The sequence below is a fragment of the Canis lupus genome, chromosome X, assembly GCF_048164855.1.
Source record: "Canis lupus baileyi chromosome X, mCanLup2.hap1, whole genome shotgun sequence".
Classification (NCBI taxonomy): Eukaryota; Metazoa; Chordata; class Mammalia; order Carnivora; family Canidae; genus Canis; species Canis lupus.
The window spans coordinates 22,784,999-22,805,336 of record NC_132876.1 but is presented as its reverse complement, the minus strand read 5'-3'; the positions used below and the strand labels follow the sequence as shown (position 1 = coordinate 22,805,336).

The 20,338-nt window shown below is 49.3% G+C and overlaps 1 protein-coding gene across 6 annotated transcripts in view; it reads left to right on the top strand.

The window, feature by feature from the left end:
* Positions 1 to 20,338, top strand: part of BCORL1 (BCL6 corepressor like 1) — a 64,515-nt gene that overhangs the window by 14,274 nt on the left and 29,903 nt on the right. For all 6 annotated transcript variants that reach the window (XM_072817383.1, XM_072817380.1, XM_072817381.1 and 3 more), the window contains 4 exons: positions 5,175 to 5,304; positions 10,182 to 10,272; positions 10,555 to 13,827; positions 19,722 to 19,887. In XM_072817383.1, coding sequence (XP_072673484.1) covers positions 5,219 to 5,304; positions 10,182 to 10,272; positions 10,555 to 13,827; positions 19,722 to 19,887 — 3,616 coding nt within the window. In that variant the 5' untranslated portion in view covers positions 5,175 to 5,218. The remainder of the gene's footprint in view (positions 1 to 5,174; positions 5,305 to 10,181; positions 10,273 to 10,554; positions 13,828 to 19,721; positions 19,888 to 20,338) is intronic.

Below are 20,338 nucleotides of genomic sequence, written 5' to 3'. Positions count from 1 at the left end.
TTCCCATCGGAAAGAGCAAGAGAGACATTGAGAAAGCATACCACATGTCAGTCGGGCTCTGTGAGCAGAAGCAAGTCGGTACCTAAGTGTGTACACCAGCAGAATCTACCAAGTGTGGTATGTCTGTAGGGTTTTTCCTTTTTTCTTACCTCTCCTGAGAAGTAGTGTACAGTAGAATGGTTACTAATTTGATTGGATATGATAAGGACGAAACAAAACACTAGGCCTACTGAACCAGAATCTCCAGGGCTGAAACTTACGAACCTCTAGTTTGAACAAGTACCTTGGTGATTCTGGCTTAGGAAACATTGGTGTACATTAGCCATTTTGACTCCTCCTGTGCTGTGTGGACATTGACACCAGTCAGTGCTTCTTTGGAAGTTCCCTTTGCTTGTTCTCTGACTCAGGAGGACTAGTCTTGTCTTCTTATGTAGACCATTTAGCTCAGTGCCCTCTTGTCTGTGAGTTCTACCCCTCTCCTCCCCTCCTCTGCAAAGGCTACTGTTAATAGCAGCAGTGGGCTCTACATAGGAAGAGAGGTTGCCCTAAGAAATTCCTAACAGAAGATTGGGAAGCCAAGGTGAAGGAAATATTCTGTCTTTAGGATCTTGTGAAAATGACGGTGCCTCCAGGTAGTGCTAAAATGTGTGGTTTTGTCTAGTAATTACTTTGGTTTTTGCTTGGTTTTCTTTTTGTTGTTGTTGTTGTTATTGTGGTTTTGGGGGATCTAAAAACTCCTTTATCTAGGTGGAGATATTTTGTATGTTCTGTTTTCAAGTGCCAGGATTCATTCCCTGCCTGCCTCTGATTCCTGTCCCAGGCCCTACAAACTACCAATCCTCTCTAAATAGAACAAAAATAAGCCCAAGAGTGAAAAAGCAATGGTGACTGACTTATATCTGCTGCCTACAGGTATTCAGATAGATACTAAAACTTATACTTTGTGTTAAAATTCATTTTATGCAAGTATGACCCCTTTTATTGCTTGATTCTTCTAATGCTTCATAGGGAAAAAAGATTTTTTAAAAGTACCTGGCATATCAGTCAGTAGGCTGAACTGTTGTTGTGTTTTGGTTTTTTATTTAAAGTAGGCTCCATGCCCAGCATGGAGCCCCAACATGGGCTCAAGCTCACTACCAACCATGAGATTAAGACTTGCGCTGAGATCAAGAGTTGGACATTTATCTGACTGAGCCACCCAGGTGCCCCTGAGCTGTTGTTGAGCTAGGATATTCCAAGATATTCTAAGAAAAAGTTAAAACTTGATTGACCAGGAGGCTCAGTGATGGGATGGGGTCCTGGTAAACTGATGTGAAACAGGGGGGACAGTCAATCCATTTGTCTTACCCTTTGTTGAAATCTTTCTAAAATTATGTGTTAACCCACATAACTGTCTTAGGAATGTTAAGGATAATTGTCAGAAAAAGGTAAAACCATGAGTCTTGTACAGATATAAAAATGAACATGCGTTGAAGATTTTATTTTACTCATTAATCAACAAGGGAACCAGATAGATGTTAGAGCTGGTTCAAAGAAAAAGTCCAAAAGCACAAATTTATATGGAGTAAAGGAATTGAATTGCAAATGGAGGCAAAACTGGTTTTTCCACAATGGGGAGGGAAGTCAATCCAAACTCTATGGGACAAGACAGAGTTTGCATATCCATCAGTTACCTGCAATTTACAGAGGTGCAAAATAGCTCAGAGACAATGAACTATGCTGGAATGGCGTAGCTGCCAGGGGTGAGCTATGGGCAATGCATGGTGCTTTCAGGGAAATACAGCATTCTTGTCTACAGTAACTAAGCCTGGTGGACACTTTTAGGGGGGGTTGATTTTGCTTCTTGTAATTTCTCAGGGTCACCACCTCAATTTCTCATCCAGGATTCAGTTCCACATAACACTCATTTACTGAGTACTTACTATCTGCAAGACATTGCAGAGAAACCAGAGACAGAAAAGACAGAATTTCTTACCTTATGTAGCTTGATTGGTGGAGACACATGCCACACCCCTGGCTAACCACACTGCAGAGTAAGAATCAGTGCCGTGAGGAGAACCAGAGAGGGAAGAGTTAACCGATCAGGGGCCGGGGAGATGACACGATGACATTTAAGCCAGGCTTTGAGGGGTGACAGAGGAGGAGGGGCGCAGAAGAGGCCATTTCAGGGTTAGTGAGGAAACAGCAAAGTCCTGAAACTGGATGATCTATTCAGGGAAGGGTCAGGAGCTGGGACGGCAGAGGCAGCAGGAAAATAGCAGGATGTGGCCAAAGAGGAGACCAGAGGAGGTTTGAGGCCAGGTCAGGGAGGCTTCTTAGCCCACGTTGCTGTGCTAAGAAATTTGGGCTTGATTCTGAAGACAGGAAAGCTACTGAAAGCTTTTGAGGAGGGAGGGGGTGACGTGATCGAACTGGTGCTTTAGAAGATGAATTGATTGTAAAATCAAGAAATTGGAGGCAGAGGGACCAGTTAAGAGGCTATTGTAATATTCTGGGTGAGAGATGATGAGGGCCTACATCAGGGTGGTGGCAAGAAGGGGCAGAAGGAGAGGATGGAGATGGCATTATTAAGGCTCGACTCCTGATTGGCTGTGGGCAGCGATGGAGTTGAAGACAAGCCGCTGAAATTTCCAGGCGGGGGGATAGTGGTGCCATTAACTAAGATAGGAAACATGCTGGGCGTGGGGGGTGGGGAGCAGGTTTATGAGAACAGATAATGAGTTCGGTTTGAGACACATTGAGTTTGAGGGGCTTGGTGGACATCCAATTAACAGCGAGTTGCTGGCAGCTGGAAATTCTGGTCTGGGTCTAAGGAGAGAGGTCAGGGCTAGAGATACAGATTTGGGAGTCTTTGGTGGGGGGGGTGGAAAGGGAGAGTTACAACTAGGGGAGCTCAGGAGCTGGAGAGAAGGAGGGACAGGGTTCACACACCCACCTGCCCCCACACACACTCATGAAGAGAGGTGGGGTAGGGGAGGGGTAGGGGAGAGCCAGGCTGAGCTAAGAGAGACAGAAAGAGGCAGAAAAAGGGCAAAGGAGACAGAAGGAGACTGAAAGACTAGAGAGGGAGACTGAAGGCTGTGGCGGGGACAAAGAGTAGAGGGGAGGAGGCGCAGGGGGAGGAAAAAGGGAAGGAGGAGGAGGAGAGGGAGGAGAGAGGGGAGCCTGGAGGGAAAACAAGGATGAGGAAAGAAAGGAGGAAAGGATGGGCAAGAAAGGTGGGAAGGGGAAGAAGGTGGGGGTGCGCCAATTGTGCCAAGAGAAATGGGAGAGGGAAAGGAGGAGCAAGGAAGAGGGGGGGCTAGGAGAATAATAGGGGGAAGAGGGAGGTGAGGAGGAGCAATAGAGGGGACTAGAAAGAGAAATTGAGAGGAAAAGGGGAAGGGAAAGAGAGAGAAAGTGAGATGGAGGTAGGGAAAAAAAGAGGCAAAGGGAAGAGATGGGGCCTGGCAGAGGTGAGGAGAGACAAGCAGGACTCAGGCTAGGGTTCTGGGGAGGGAGGAGAGAGAGAAATCCCTGGAGAAGCAAGCAGGCACCAGGTCAGGAAAACCAAGAGATGGGCAAGTACAAAGACAGGCAAGGGCAGCAGTATCCTATGCTGTGGAGAGAGGAAGCAGGATATGGACAAGGACGAGAATGGGGGGCTGTGGCTCTACTGTCCCCATATTGCCTCCCTCCCTTGCTTGGAGCCTCTGCACCAGCCATCTGGCCTACTGGCTCTTTCTTGATCTTGGCACATAGCCTCCTGCCCTAGGACCTTTGCATAGATTATTCCCTCTATGGGAATGCTCTTCCCCCAGATATGCACATGGCTCACCCCTTCGCTTCCTTCAGGATGTTTATTTGTTTGTTTATTTATTTTCTTTAGGATGCTTAAATGTCTCCTCAGCCAGGCCTACGCTGATTACCCCCCTCTGAAAACCATAGCCCATTCTGTGCGCCCCCACCATCGCCATGCCCCTTAGTGTGTGTTACACCACCTTCTAACATCCTATAATAGGAATCATTTAACATGTGTATTGTCCGTCTCATCCCGCTAGAATATAAATTCCATGAAGGCAGGGGTTTGGGGTCTTTTTGGGTAATGGTTGACTCCCCAGTGCCTAGGAGAGTGCTGGCACATAGTAGGAGTTCAATAAATGTTGAATGAATAAGTGCTCTTATGTTGAACATGGACAATCTCTGAAAATTATATAGAGAATAAGTGAAACAAACCCCTGATGTGACTGTATTGTACTGATTTACTTCTTGGGAAAGTGGAGAACAGCAGAAAATTCTGATCACTGTAGGGTTCTGTTCAGTCGAGCTTTGATGAAGAAGACTTTTAGCTAACTTGGGAGTTAAAGGGTCTCAAGACAAGCTCATTGGGTAAACCTCTTTTTCCCCGATGCGTCTTTCTCTAGGTGAATTGGCTGTGCAGTGGTTGTCAACAGCGACAGCTGGACATTAGCTGCTGAAGGGGGTGGTAGGTCACAGGGATGACAAGGCTGATAGGGACAAGGACAGAAATGTGTGGTTTGTGATGGAACATTGTTTTTTGTTTGTTTGCTTGTTTGTGGTCAGAGTAGAAGGAGTATTGCATCTGATTTTGAGGGAGCTTTAAACCCGCTTAAATATGTGTGTTAGATCTATAGAATTCCCAAGTCAAAATCAGAACAGTATTTTTGAAGGACTTATAAAGAAAGTGTGTGCTTCCTCTGGAGAACTTAAATTGGTACGTCACTCAAATACTTCAGTACCCATGGATTAGAGAGTTGACGAGAAAAAGATCCCCAGTAGTCTTTCAATGCATTGTTCATATATGGGAACAACCCTCTAATTGTAGTTGGTTAGGCTAAATGTGTGTGGAAAAATATACTGTCATCTCATTTGTCTGGAATAGATTGAATTTCCTTGAACACTCTAGCATATCTGTCTTTAAGATAATTTTAAAAATCGCTCTAGGTGATTAACAGCACCCTTGTCTCCATCCTGAAACCTATGGATTCCTGGAAAGCTGGTGTGGCCTCATCCTCATTTGGACCTTAATTTTCCATAGCAGGCTGGCTTGTGGGAGAGACTGCTTTGCCATTTTGGTGCTATTATTGCCTTTATTTCAATGTTTCCCCAATAAAGGTGGTTCAAGCAGCTGTCCCTGTCAGGAGTTTTGATTTTTTGGAGTTCTTTTTCCTCAGGGGGAGCGGCCACAGCAGGTCCTATCTGGTGGTGAGTGGCTGTCATGATCTCGACAGCACCACTCTACAGCGGCGTGCACAACTGGACCAGTTCTGACCGGATTCGCATGTGTGGCATCAACGAGGAGAGGTGAGGAGGCTGGGAAGGTGGCCGTTCTGGCTCCCTGTGAGCTGTACCTACTCACCAGAGGGCCAGCTGCGGCAAGGTCCTGGGAGGGACCCTGGGGCAGAGCTTTCCGGTTGTTTCTAACTCCCCTGGGATGGGATGGAGCTGGGGCCGTGTGAATGGCTTGCCCTGCCTTGCTGTCCCTGTTCAGATGAAGGTGAGGAGGCCAACATATGACCTTTTGCCAACTAACATTTGTCTACTCATTAAGGACTGTCAGGCTGTAGAGTAAGGGGAAGCTCAGGCGATTGCAATTTTTATTTGCTGCATCCATGTTCGGTGCTCAAGGATACGCATAAGATATTTTTGGTCCTTGATCTAAGCCTGGAAGAAAGGCAGTTTTATTATTCAGCTGTATACTGGGAGCTGTTAGTGGGTATTCTGGTGATCAGCGCTTTCCTGCCTCACGAGGCTAATGACGATTCGCAGTACGATCCTTATGAAGTATCTCAGGAAGATCCAACCGCTTAATATAGTTGTCATACGAAATTGAGAGTTGGTGATGCCTGCCTAATCCGCGTGTGTTTTAAATGTTCTGTTCACCAGGATATTTGGTTGGCCAAGCTATGCCATTTACTGATCATGCCCTGTAGGAAGGACACTCAAAATGGCCTTCAGATTTTATATTTGACTTTCATGACCTTTGGCCAAAGCAAGAGCTATGTGTGATAGTTGCATTGTCTCTCTCATTTTTAGAAAAGGCACACTTGCTGGTGTTTAGCTGTTGTTTCAGTCCATCGACTGTTTATTTTTTTTAAAGAATTTTATTTATTTACTCATGAGAGACACAGAGAGAGGTAGAGACACAGGCTGAGGGAGAAGCAGGCTCCATGTGGGAAGCCTGATGTGAGACTCGATCCCAGGACTCCAGGATCATGACCTGAGCTGAAGGCAGATGTTCAACCACTGAGCCACCCAGGCATCCCTCATCGACTGTTTAAATCCAAATGCATCAGATCAATCCCTTAGAACACGGAACATTTATGGCTTTTCCTGGGATTCAAATCCGGTGTTTCCTTGGGTGAATCTCGGAAGTGTGCATGGCTGTGTATGCACATGGGGGATGTTGGCAATTTTGAAGGGTAAAGGAATGTGTGTCTTTGTGCGTATCTTCTTTTTTCTTCTGCTCTCCACAGGAGAAGTGTGTACTTGTCTGAGGTTCAGGTTAGGAGAATAGACCTTTTTATTTTTTTTAAAGCCATTAGTGCCTAATAGTTTAATGTTCTCTATACTGAGGAACAGGTTAGAGATGGACTTAAAAGGAATTTTATTTTAGAATATAAAAGTCAGGACTAAAGAAAATAAGACAGAATTCTTCTCAGATCTGCAGAAGAAAGATATTTTCCTTTGCATGTGAGGTATGTCCTTAGATAATTACCAAGAGGCTGACTGGGGGAAGACAGGGTGGTGGTACTGATTTGCGTAAGCATTCACTGGCCACTTGTTCTAGGCAGTTGAGCCTTGGGTGCAGAGATCTAGATTAGAGCCTTTAACAGATCAGTGTACAGGTTGCCTTGGTTCACTCTCCATTCTAAATCCCTGCTGAAAAAGGAACCAGAAGTGAGCCCCAAACTTGCTTTTCCCTCTTTATGGACCTTTCTTGGGATGTTAAATTACCAAATATGCCTACTAGTTAAGATGACCTTTTAAGCATTGTCACTTCTGATCTCATCTACCCTTTATTGTTGCCTTCCTCTACAGTCTAGGCTGAGCTAGAGCTGCATTCCGAAATGTGATCTCACTTTATTTAAAAACCATCTTCCTCAGCCCTTTACAACTTGTAGAACTTATAAATTTTGGCTATCAGGCTGTACAAGGGGGTCAGCTCTTAAAAGTGTTTGAGAAACCTGCCCATCTTCACCAGAGGCATTTGACTACAGGAACAGGGACAGGGGCTTCCTATGGGCCCTAGGGGGCTGACTGTAATTAGACCTCCAGCTAACTCTCTGTCTCCTCGCTTTGCTTGCTTGCTTCCTTTCTCGTATCCATTCACTTCTTCATTGGACACACATCTATTAAGAGCAAACCAGCAGCAGTAATGGGGCACTGATGGCGAGTGCTGTAGCGCGACACGTACAGGTCCTGTGGGCATCTAGATGCAAGAACAGCTGGCTTCCTGGGGGGAATAAGAGAAGGCTTTCCAGAGGTGGTGGTATCTGAGCTGGGGCTTGAGGGATGAGTAGGAGTTTGAGGTGAGGGTTGGTATTTCCCACATGGTTTGTTTGGGGAAGACCCTGGCTGGCATGAAGGTGGTCTTGGGGTGTGGTGGGACTCAGGCAGGGAAAGTCTGCAGGGGCTGGAATATGAGGAGCCTAATGATGTGTGTGGTGAGGTCAGGACCCAACGGGAATGAGAAAAGGTCTGGTTTAACAGTGGTGCTAGCCCTTCCTAATTAGGAAAACAACCCTGATAGGTTATGGACATTTCTGGTTTAAGTTCAACAAAGCCTTGAGCGCAATAGCCTGGGGTCATCTCTACTGGGAAGAAACATAGGGATTGATTTTCAGGCCTGACCAGAGCCTGCTTTGACCCTTGCTCCCTCCTCCCTGCCCGCCTGCACCCTCCTAACCTTGCCTGGCTGACCCACTTCTCTTTGTGCACCCCTCCTCTGTAAAAGCTATTCCTGTCCCAGGCTCTTCTCTCCATGGAGCAATTTAATGTTTGCTTAGCTTTGCATACCCCTCTCCTCAGAGAATTTGAAACATGGCCACATGATGATTTCCCAGAGCCTTGGGGACTGGCACTCAGGCTTGGGTATGGCTAGAGTAGCCAGGACTGCTGCTTTCACTGCTGCTGCCACCTCCAGAGTCCCCAGGCCTGGCCGGCTGTGCTGGTCTGCCTTTGAGGGCAGGTGGCTGCCTCTGAGGGTGGGGTTTCTGCCTTCAGTTCAAGGTGATTTTATGTGGGGTGGGGGCCTGGCAAGGGCAGGGGGCGAGTATGCAGCTGGCTCCCTCTTTGAATGGTCAGGACAGGACAGGATGGAAAGAAATAACATCTTTCCCCTGCAGTTGTCAGGTGGAGTTAGTGAAGGGAGGTGGTGTCACTTGTTTCCCCTTGCTGCTGTCCTCCCCAAACCATCACTGGCCAGGCTAATTGGAATGCGCTTCTCCCTGGCCCAAGGCTGAGTGTAGGCCTCGCTTTTCTGGTCTCCCGAGAGCTGATGTCCAAGTGTGTTTTCCCTTTCCCTTAGGGCCCCCTGCCCCTTGCCCCCTCCCCTGCCTCAAGACCCCTGACTGCTTCTCCAGCCCTTGCCTGTCCTTACAGTCATTTCTGTTTGTCACCAGCAGTCATTGCCAGCAGTGGAACCCTCCCACTTCTGCCAGCCTAGCTTCCTTTTAAAGGGAACAGATCTCCCCCCGACCCCAGTTAGCCCCCTCCAAAGCCTTGAACCGATGGGGAGAGGCCTATGGTGACCTCCCTTGCCTTTTTTTGCTTCTCTTGCCCCAGGTACAATTTTGGATCCATCAGTGATGGCCTCTTCCAGTGAAAGGGAAGGGGTTAGCAGGACCTTCCCCATTTTTGTGGAGGTTGGCTGTGGGCTCCCTGACCGTCCTAGGCTGGGGTGGCTGGTGAGGTGGATGCTGGCTTCTTCCTGGGCTGTTGTAGAGCTGAGGGAAAAGAAGAGGGGCAAACTCCAGGGCAGTCCCCCTTCCCAGAGGGCTACAGAGCATTCCTGTGCTTCTCCCTCTCAGAACTGCACCACAGCACTTCTGCTGGAGCTTTATTCTTATACTGGGACCTTCTGCTCAGCCACTCACCTGGGCTCTTGCCCCATCAGTGTCCTCCCTTGGGCAGACAGTGGTAGGTTTCTGCTATACCCAAAAAAACTAAACTTCTAGTGGGTGTTTGTCCTGTCTTCAACTTCACCCTCCTAGTCTTTAGTTTTTTCCCCTAAGGTTCTTGCTGAAAATCTGGAGAAGACTTTTTGTGTAGCTTGGGGTTCAGTTAGGTTTTCCTCCTTTGTGACCCAGCTCTCTGTCCTTGAGCCCTTCTCTTTACAACCTGCTGCATTGAATTTGGGGTATGTGGCCTTGAAGGCCTTCCTTTAGGATAGGAAAGAATGTGGTGGTGTGCTGGGAGAACCGAGGGAGAGTGAAGAGCTGGTCAGACATGGGATGCAGGAAAGGATAGAAAGGTAGGAAGTCAGGCACTGGCTGGAGCTTGGTGGTACCCTGGAGGGAAAGAAGTCCTGCCCTTGAAATGCTCCTCAGCACCCAGTGACCTGGTGGCCTCGAATCAGTAGCATTATATTGCACTAATAAATGGGTATCTGCTCTAGGTAACCCCATCGGCTGAATAGGTGATGATTCAGATTTAGAACATGACACACAATGGAGGTGGTTATTTGTTTTAGAAAAGGATTACCCTTATAATACCAGCAGCCAGCTTCCCATATAGACTTAAAATAAGATTGCACTTAAGAAAAAACTGGTTTGCATATGCCTTTTGAGATCTTCTGTGATTCACCTATCCCTTTTTGGCCATGCCCCATAACTCCTGGTTGGTCACCTTGACGGGTAAGCTCTGGGGACAAGGCAAAAGGGCTGGGCTATTCCCCACACTTCTGGTGAGAGCCCCAGAGAACAGGATACACAGCCCAATAAGGGTAGTCTAGTCAGATTGAGCTCCTTTGCAGGAATTTGCAAAGCTGGGTTTGGAGGCTCTGGCTTGCAACCTGCTTCCCCACCCCTGATTCCTTATGCTTTCGTCCAAGTCACCCAGGGCAGTGAGACAGTAAGGTTTCATGGGAACCCAGGCAGGCAGGAGGCATTCTGCCGAAGGTGGTGGTGGCCGAAAGACTAGGCCTCATGGCCCTTCTCTGGTTGTGTCTTCCATACTAGAAGAGCACCTCTTTCTGATGAGGAGTCCACGACAGGTGACTGCCAGCGCTTTGGATCTCAGGAGTTTTGTGTCAGCAGCAGTTTTTCCAAGGTAAGGGGCCACGTGGAGCCACATGTCACCCGCCAAAGGGCGGAGCTGAACTGTCCGGGCGATGTGCCCAGTCTGCCATCCCAAGAAGGGGGGCAGGAAGGAACAGGGTATTTCCCGAGTTGCTGTATGTGAGACAGAAATTGGCCAGCTGCTCTTTGCTTCTGCCGAGACCCGGTTGGTCGAGTTGCAAAGAGGACCCGCAGTCGCCTCTCCTGGGCCTCGGGACACTTGCACCATCCACAGAGAGCTAGCTAAGACGGGCACGCTGCTCTGTCGTTACAGGTGGAGCTCACGGCAGTTGGAAGTGGCAGCAATGCCCGGGGGGCAGACCCAGATGGCAGTGCAGCAGAAAAACTTGGGCACAAGTCAGAAGACAAGCCTGACGACCCCCAGCCGCAAATGGACTATGCTGGGAATGTGGCGGAGGCTGAGGGCCTGTTGGTGCCGCTGAGCGGCCCAGGGGACGGGCTCAAACTGCCTGCTCCTGACGGCACTGAGGCTGGCGACAGCCGGGCCAACTGCTCCTGGGCTCCCCTCGGCACCCAAATGAGCAAGCAGGTGGACTGCTCAGCAGCTGGGGTGAAGGCTTTGGACTCTCGGCATGGCGTAGGGGAGAAGAATACTTTCATTCTGGCAACTCTGGGAACTGGAGTCCCCGTGGAGGGAAGCCTGCCTCTGGTTACCACTAACTTCAGTCAGCTGCCTGCCCCCATCTGCCCCCCTGCTCCCAGTTCGGCTTCGGTGCCCCCATCTGTTCCAGATCCGTTCCAGGTTCCCCTTTCTGTCCCCACCCCGGTGCCCCACTCTGGGCTAGTTCCCGTCCAGGTCGCCACTTCGGTTCCGGCCCCTTCCCCTCCCTTAGCACCGGTCCCGGCACTGGCCCCAGCACCACCGTCAGTGCCCACGCTCATCTCTGACTCGAACCCCCTTTCAGTTTCAGCCTCCGTCTTGGTGCCCGTGCCAGCTTCGGCTCCCCCCTCAGGTCCTGTTCCCCTGTCGGCTCCAGCTCCAACTCCCCTCTCAGTGCCTGTTTCAGCTCCTCCCTTGGCTCTGATCCAGGCCTCTGTGCCCCCTTCAGCCCCAACCCTGGTCCTCGCACCTGTCCCCACTCCGGTTCTGGCTCCCATGCCGGCATCCACACCTCCAGCAGCCCCTGCCCCTCCGTCAGTGCCGATGCCAGCCCCAACTCCATCTTCCGGCCCACCCTCTACCCCCACCCTCATCCCTGCCTTTGCTCCTGCGCCGGTGCCTGCACCCACCCCAGCCCCAATCTTTACTCCGGCCCCCACGCCCATGCCAGCGGCCACACCAACTGCCATTCCCACTTCTGCACCCATCCCAGCCTCCTTTAGTTTGAGTCGAGTGTGTTTTCCTGCAGCTCAGACACCAGCTATGCAAAAAGTCCCCCTGTCATTTCAGCCAGGGACAGTACTAACCCCAAGCCAGCCGCTGGTCTACATCCCGCCTCCGAGCTGTGGGCAGCCACTCAGTGTGGCCACACTGCCGACCACCTTGGGGGTCTCCTCCACTCTTACACTGCCTGTCCTGCCTTCCTACCTTCAGGACAGGTGTCTCCCTGGTGTGCTGGCCTCCCCAGAGCTACGATCTTACCCATACGCATTTTCTGTGGCCCGGCCTCTGACTTCAGATTCCAAGCTGGTCTCTCTGGAGGTGAACAGGCTTCCCTGCGCATCCCCATCCGGCAGTACCAGCACCCAGCCTGCACCCGATGGGGTCCCGGGGCCTTTGGCAGATACTTCCCTCTCTACTGCTTCTGCCAAGGTGCTTCCAACCCCACAGCCTTTGCTGCCAGCCCCCAGCGTGAGCTCGGCCCCACCGCACCCCACCAAGATGCCAGGTGGTGGTGAGCAGCAAACAGAAGGGACTTCCGTCACCTTCTCTCCCCTCAAGTCACCTCCACAGCTGGAGCGAGAGATGGCCTCTCCACCTGAGTGCAGCGAGATGCCCCTCGACCTCTCCTCCAAGTCCAACCGCCAAAAGCTTCCATTGCCGAACCAACGCAAGACGCCTCCCATGCCTGTGTTGACCCCCGTGCACACCAGCAGCAAGGCCCTCCTCTCCACGGTCTTATCTAGGTCACAGCGCACAACCCAGGCTGCCGGTAGCAATGTCACCTCATGCCTGGGCTCCACTTCCTCGCCCTTTGTCATCTTTCCTGAGATCGTGAGGAATGGGGACCCAAGCACCTGGGTGAAGAACTCAACCGCACTGATCAGCACCATTCCTGGCACCTATGTGGGAGTGGCCAACCCAGTGCCTGCATCCCTGCTGCTGAACAAAGACCCTAACCTGGGCCTCAACCGAGACCCCCGCCATCTTCCCAAGCAGGAGCCCATCTCCATCATCGATCAAGGAGAGCCTAAGAGCACCGGTGCCCCCTGTGGCAAGAAGAGCAGCCAGGCTGGGACTGAGGGACAGCCAAGCACAGTTAAACGATACACCCCAGCCCGCATTGCCCCTGGGCTGCCGGGGTGCCAAACCAAGGAGCTCTCTCTGTGGAAGCCTACTGGGCCAGCAAATATTTACCCCCGGTGTTCAGTTAATGGGAAACCCACCAGCACCCAGGTCCTGCCTGTTGGCTGGTCACCATACCACCAGGCGTCTCTGCTTTCCATTGGCATTTCCAGTGCTGGGCAGCTCACCCCGAGTCAAGGGGTTCCCATCAGGCCCACCAACGTCGTTTCTGAGTTTTCGGGTGTGCCCCCACTTGGCCCCAGTGAAGCTGTGCATGGACTTCCTGAGGGGCAGCCACGGCCTGGGGGCACCTTTGCTCCAGAGCAGGACACTGGCAACAAGGGCAAAACCTGCCGGATTGCTGCGAAGCCTTACGAAGAGCAAGTCAACCCTGTCCTCCTGACCCTCAGCCCTCAGACAGGGACCTTGGCGCTGTCTGTCCAGCCTAGCAGTGGGGACATAAAAGTGAATCAGGGGCCCGAGGAGTCAGAGAGCCACCTCTGCCCTGACAGCACTCCTAAGATAGAAGGTCCCCAGGGGGCTTGTGGCCTGAAGCTGGCAGGAGACACGAAGCCTAAAAACCAAGTGCTGGCCACCTACATGTCCCATGAGCTGGTCCTGGCTACCCCCCAGAACCTGCACAAGATACCTGAGCTGCCTTTGCTACCTCATGACAACCGCCCCAAGGAACTCATCTTGGATGTGGTCCCGAGCAGCAAGAGGGGCTCCAGCACAGAGCTTTCACAGCTTGGAACCCAGGTGGACCTGGGGCGGGTGAAAATGGAAAAGGTGGAAGGTGATGTGGTCTTCAATTTAGCCACCTGCTTCCGGGCCGATGGCCTCCCAGCAGCTCCCCAGAGGGGCCAAGCTGAAGTTCGGAATAAGGCCGGGCAGGCTCGAGTGAAACAGGAAAGTGTAGGTATCTTTGCTTGCAAGAACAAGTGGCAGCCAGACTCAGTGGTGACCGATGGGGTGACCGAATCTCTGCCGCCCAAGAAAATGAAGTATGGCAAAGAGAAGGATGGTGAGGAGCAGCCACCACAAGCCAAGGTCATAGCCCGGAGTTCCCATGGACCCAAGGTGAGTACCGGGTAGAGGTCGAGGGCAGGGCCAGGACACTAGAGGTCTGCTTTATCCTGCAGATGTCAACCTCCCCATGGCGGTGTTCTTGAGTAGCTCTGTGAACTGAACTGATTGGAAGGCTTGTGTAACGTGAATAATGACCTGCTGTCCCCTTTTTTGAGTCACGTTGTCCGTATATGGTATTGTAGCAGGGAGGGGCTGGCTTGGATTTGTAGGATGTGGGAAATGATTTGGTCCCTGAGGCCAGGGAAGCCATTGTCCCAGATGAGAGGTTGGAAAGCGGAAGAAGGGATTGACGAGGGAAATCAATTAATAACAGGCCCTTCCCCCATAACCATTCTTCCTTTTCCTTTTCTGAGATAACTGCTGGCCTTGAGAACTGGGGATTCTCAAGGGGAGGCAAGGGGCCTTTGACAGGGTTGTTCTCTGTACCACTGGGGGAACCTGCTCGGGGTATGCTTGGAGTTTTGTGGGGGCTGAAGCCAATTTGGCTTCTGTGCTCATCTGCCAGTTTCCTGTCCACCCAGGGCTTGGGGTGGAAGCCTTGTGTTTAGGCCCATGGGGAATTTAGTGTGCAAGGCAGGTGGGCATCTGAGTCTGGGTTCTTTTTTTTTTTTTTTAGATTTTATTTATTTATTCATGAGACACACACAGAGAAAGGCAGAGACACAGGCAGAGGGAGATGCAGGCTTCCCGCAGGGAGCCCGACATGGGACTCGATCCTGGGTCTCCAGGATCACGCCCTGGACCAAAGGCGGCGCTAAACTGCTGAGCCACCCGGGCTGCCCCATGGGTCTGGGTTCTTTTTTTTTTTTTTTTGGGTCTGGGTTCTTAATGGTGGCAGGGATCTAGGAAAAAAGGTGGACCAGGAGGACCTGACTTGAATCCGTTGGTGCTCCAGAGGGGGCCCAGAAGCCACTGGTGATCCAAAGAGATTCTCAAAAACGTGGAGTGTTTTAGGGGCTCCTGGCCAGCTTAGTCAGAAGAGCACGTGACTCTTGATCTCGGGGTCATGAGTTCGAGTCCTGCATTGGATTTAGAGATTATTTTAAGTAAATAAAAAAACTTAAAAAAAATGGAGCAATTTGAAATTATGTTAAATCTTTAAATTGAATGTTTTTTTTAAATGTATTTATTTATTTGCTGGCGGGGGGACACAGAGAAGCAGACTTCCTGCTGAACAGAGAGCCTGGCGTGGGGCTGGACCAGGACCCCAACATCATGACCTTAGCTGAAGACAGATGCTTAACTGACTGAGCCACCCAGGCACTCTGCTTTTTTTTTCGGGCTGCTGGTTGCAATATTGTAAATTTCATTTTATTATTTTTTTATAAAGTTTTATTGGAATGCAGCCATGCTCTTTTTTTTTTTAAGATTTTTCATTTTCAAATTGAATGTTGACATACACTAGTAACAGATTTCTAGCCAGAGTACCATGAATTCGGGTTTGTGGCAGAAGCTTTTTCTTTTCTTTTTTTTTTAGATGCCCTCCCCAAAGGAAGGAGCTGTGAAAAGTCCCACTTATTTTTTTTAAGATGTTTTTATTTATTCATGAGAGACAGAGAGACAGAGAAGCAGAGACACAGGCAGAAGGAGAAGCAGGCTCCCTGCAGGGAGCCCAATGTGGGACTTAATCCCAGGACTCCAGGATCACGCCCTGGGCCCGAAGGCAGGCACTAAACTACTGAGCCACCCAGGGATCCCCCAGAAGATTTTTCTTAATCTTTTTTGGATCATAGAGTGTTTGAGAAGCTCATAAGACCCTGTCCACAGAAACATGACCTCAGAATTTTGCTAGTAATTTTAAGGAATTCATGGGCCCTCCCCCTCCACAAAGCCCGCCCATGGGCTCCAAATTAAGAACCCCAGGGATAGAGTTTGGGTGGGTTTTCTCAATGACCTCACAGCCACCTCTCTATGGCAGAGACATGCCAAGTAGGAACATAGGTCATGACATAATCATAGTTACTTTGCTCAAGTAACTGATTTGGCTTTGGTGGTAATAGGAATAACAATTCATGTCATTAGTACTGTATGCTATACACGCACACGTGCACACACATATATACAGCATATATACTGCATGCCAAGTGCTTTCTACAGATGTCCTCTAACTTAATCCTTACAATAACCCTATGAAGTGAGTGCTGTACCCAATTTACAGATAAGAAAATGAAGGAAACCGACTGAATGGGTAAGCTACCGAAAGTTGCACAGCTACTAAATGGCAGAGCTGGAACTCAGACGCTGGTCATTGGCTCCAAAGTTGACATTCATCTTCAGCTATCTTCTACTGTCCTTAGGCACAACTGTTTCACTGACCATTTGGCAAGTGTTTATTGAGTGGTTACTACATGCTAGCCCCTCCCAGGCTATATCTTTAGGAGGGCAGTACAACATTGTGGTGAGGAGTATGCTTTCCAGAGCCAGGTGCAGTGCCCAAGTTCAAATCTCAGTCCTACTTTTTCTTAACTGTGTGCTGTCAGTCACATGACTTAATCTCACTAGCCCTCAGTTTTCTCATCTGTACAACAAGACAGTAATAGCATCTCTTCACAGGGCTGTGTCAAGATTAAATGAGATGGGGATCCCTGGGTGGCTCAGTGGTTTATTTATTTATTTATTTATTTATTTATTTATTTATTTATTTATTTATTTTTTATTTATGATAGTCACAGAGAGAGAGAGAGAGAGAGAGGCAGAGACACAGGCAGAGGGAGAAGCAGGCTCCATGCACCGGGAGCCCGACGTGGGATTCGATCCCGGGTCTCCAGGATCGCGCCCTCGGCCAAAGGCAGGTGCCAAACCGCTGCGCCACCCAGGGATCCCTGGCTCAGTGGTTTAATGCTGCCTTCAGCCCAGGGCGTGATCCTGAAGACCTGGGATCGAGTCCCATGTCGGGGCATGGAGCCTGCTTCTCCCTCTGCCTGTGTCTCTGCCTCTCTCTCGGTGTCTCTCATGAATAAATAAAATCTTTAAAAAAAAAAGATTAAATGAGATGATGTGAAGTGTACAGAATAGGCAAATCGATAGAAACAGAAAGTAGAATCGTGGTTGCCAAGGGCTAGAGGAGATGGGGAAATGGGTGAGGTTTCCATTTGGGGCAGTAGAAAAGTTCTGGGAACTAAATCATGGTTATACGACTCTGCAACTGTACCAAAAGCAATTGACTTGTAAACTGAATCAAATTAATTCTATGGTATAGGGATCCCTGGGTGGCGCAGCGGTTTGGCGCCTGCCTTTGGCCCAGGGCGCGATCCTGGAGACCCGGGATCGAATCCCACATCAGGCTCCCGGTGCATGGAGCCTGCTTCTCCCTCTGCCTGTGTCTCTGCCTCTCTCTCTCTCTCTCCCTCTGTGACTATCATAAATAAATAAAAAAAAAATTAAAAAAAATTGTATGGTATATCTCAAAAAAAATTACATATCAATAAAGCTGATGTTAAAAAAAAGCAAATGAGGTGATACATATGAATGCTTAGAACAGTGCCTGGCACATAGCACGTGAGTGCTCAGTAAATTTTCATGGATGCTGGTTGTTATTGTTAGTATTACTAACTAAATAGATGTGCTCCCTGCTCTCGTGGAGCTTATGTCTTACAGGCCACCAGCCCTTTCCTATAATAAAGCAAGCAGGCACTGCCCCTTGCTATATTAGATGACCAGTTCACTGGGCCCACCAACAGATGCCAAGAGCAGAGAATAAAGTTAGAAGATCAGGGTGTCTTGCAGCAGCTCTGAGCAGCTTCCTGGAAGGATTTAGCAACTGTCCATTTTTGGGGAGAGAGTAAATAACTTTGATCTTTTGTTTCTTATCTTCCATTTTTCCCAAGAAAGAAACTGTTGATAAGCAAAATAAGATCAGTGTTTAATTGCAAATAACCCCTTTCAGGGTATGGCCTAGAATCAGAATAGTCTCCAGTCCCCTACACCACCTGCCTCAAGGCCTCATGGAATCCTGAAGGGCTGGCTGAATCATCCACAGAGCAAGAAAGAGTTCTGCTTCATCTGGCACTGGGTGTATCTTATTGTCTTCTCATCCTTTGGAAAATTCTTTGGAAAACCTTTCAAAACTCAGTTAACCAGAACATTCGTCTTACATGGTCTCCCCATCCGCCCAACTTTTTGCCTAAGTTGGAGCATGCAAATACATTTTTCCTTTCGGTGCTGCCCTTGCAGAACATACAGACAGAAATCCCTTCTAGATGTTCTGTTTTACTTGTTTATCTGAGGAAATAAAACTTAATGATCTGCACTTGAAAGAGCTAGCTAAAAGTGGTATTCAGAAATAAATAGGACATGTTCAGATTCATGTGCATTTAACTTTTCCCCCCTGACTTTAAGTGGTCTCTCTCTGGCCATTCCTGAAGGTGAGATTTTAAGCAACAGTTCCCCATATTTCTCTCCCCCCATCACAGTTCTTTCTTTTTCCTAGCACTTTGGTGCTAGGAACCAGCAGCAAGCCAAGGGGGAAAGTGAACTTGAATTTTTAGCTCAGCCCTCTGCTGAGTAAGAAGCAGGAGTTCATGGGATAGTAGGAGTCCCGGGAATTTGATGGGGAACAGTCACTCCCTATCCCTGGAGAATTGAGAAAAAAACTCCACCCACCCACACAACACCCAGAAAAGTGTTTCATTGATAAGACATCTGCTATCCCCTTAGTTGGAACTAGACAGTGATAACCTTCTAGAAGGTACACGTGGGTCTGCTTAGGGGAAAGACAACTCTTCCTTTCTTCCTAGGGCCCACTTTCATTGTTAAAACATTTTTCTTATTCTACACTCCCTGGATGCTAGAATAATGGAAATCCCTACTTTGCCCTATTTCTTGTTTGGTGGCGTGGAGAAACCTCAAAGTTTGGGAGCATATGCCACTGCTAGGCTGCAAGTGTCCTTATGCTGCATAAGCATGGCCATTGTGCCTATCCAAGTGAGCAGGCCTGAGCACAAACAGTAGAGGACAGAGTAGGGAAGGAGAAGAGTAAGAGCTGCTGCAGAGGGCGGCCCAGGCGGGGAGCCAGGAGTCCTGGGTCTCAGTCCCACCTCGGCCACTTGCTCACTGCATGCACAAATGAGCTTATTTGCAGATTTGCCTGGTAAGCGGCAGCTGCCCTCAAGTGAGTGGACGCCCAGGGTAGTATGTTGCCCCAGACAAAGCATTTAAGCTCTTGTCTTGGAGCCTCAGTTTCCTTGTCTGTTCAGTAGAGATGATATTAGCTTTTCCTTTTGGAGTTGTCAGGAAGATCAAATCAAATAACAGAGAAGAGGACATTTTGAAGTGTCAAAGATACTGCAGAGTATAAAGTGGCATCATTAACGATGCCTCGGCCATTTCCTTGTCTTCCATACATACAGGGAGATATGAATTGTTCCCGTGTCATGCCTTTCCTCTCGCCTTCACTGAATCTGTTACACATGGAGATAGGCCATTTCTTGAGTGGGCCCGGATGAAGAATTGTTTTCAGTTGTTGGTGTCTGTATCACTTGCAGTGAAGTTATTTGACCAGTGTGGTTACCTGACTTGCCAAGGAGGCATTTTTGTTCTCTGCCAGTCTCTCTTACTGTTTGGATAGAGAGCATGGGCGTAACTTTGCATCTTCGAAAATGACTTTGGAGGTCGATGTGGCTTGTGAATGCATCCTCCATAGACCTGTAAAAATAATGGTGTATGGATGTCCATGGGGGTTAGTTAGACCATGGGGTTCAGGCCCAGAAAGCCTTGGTAGCCCACAGTGGTGGGCAGTAGGCAGTCCCTTCCCCTGTACCCCCCTGTTTCCCCCACCCAGCAGCTCCTGTCTGTATCAGAATGGGGCACCAGACTTACCAGTGGCAAAGTTTTCTTAGGACAGCCAAACTGATCTCAGACTTGACTCTCTCTCTACCTTTCCACAGTGCCGGAAGCCACCTAGTGACCCCCAGGAACCCACCAAGAAAAGCCCCAGGGGGGCTTCAGATTCAGGAAAAGAGCACAATGGAGTCAGGGTAAAGCACAAGCACCGGAAGCCAGCAAAGCCAGATTCCCAGTCTCCAGGAAAACGAGCCGATGGCCACGAGGAAGGTAGGCTCCACAGGTCCTTGCCCTTTGGACTGGGCTGGAGAGGTCCCTGTGGCAGGTCGGTGGCAGGTTGTGGGGAGTGGAGATGGCTCTGGACTGCCCAGAAAAGTGAGACTTCCTCAGTATGGAAGGAAGATATAATTGACACCTCTGAAATCCAAGGGAAGGGATAAGGGGCTGATTCTCTTCACCCTGGTCACTAAGGATAAGGGACACCCTGAAAGCCAAAGAAGGCGGTTTTCAGACAAAAGTCAGTCCTACAGTGGAGGAGCTGACCCATTACCCTGCAATGGGTCTAGGCTCAGAGAAGAAACAGTTCGCGGGGATTGGGACTAAAACAGCAGGACGGGGTTCGTTATTACACCTTTTTTTCCTACCTTGGTATATCTGAAAACTCCTATTATAAAAAGTTAAAAATTAATACCCAGCTAGCTAGCCAGAAGTGCTTAGGGAA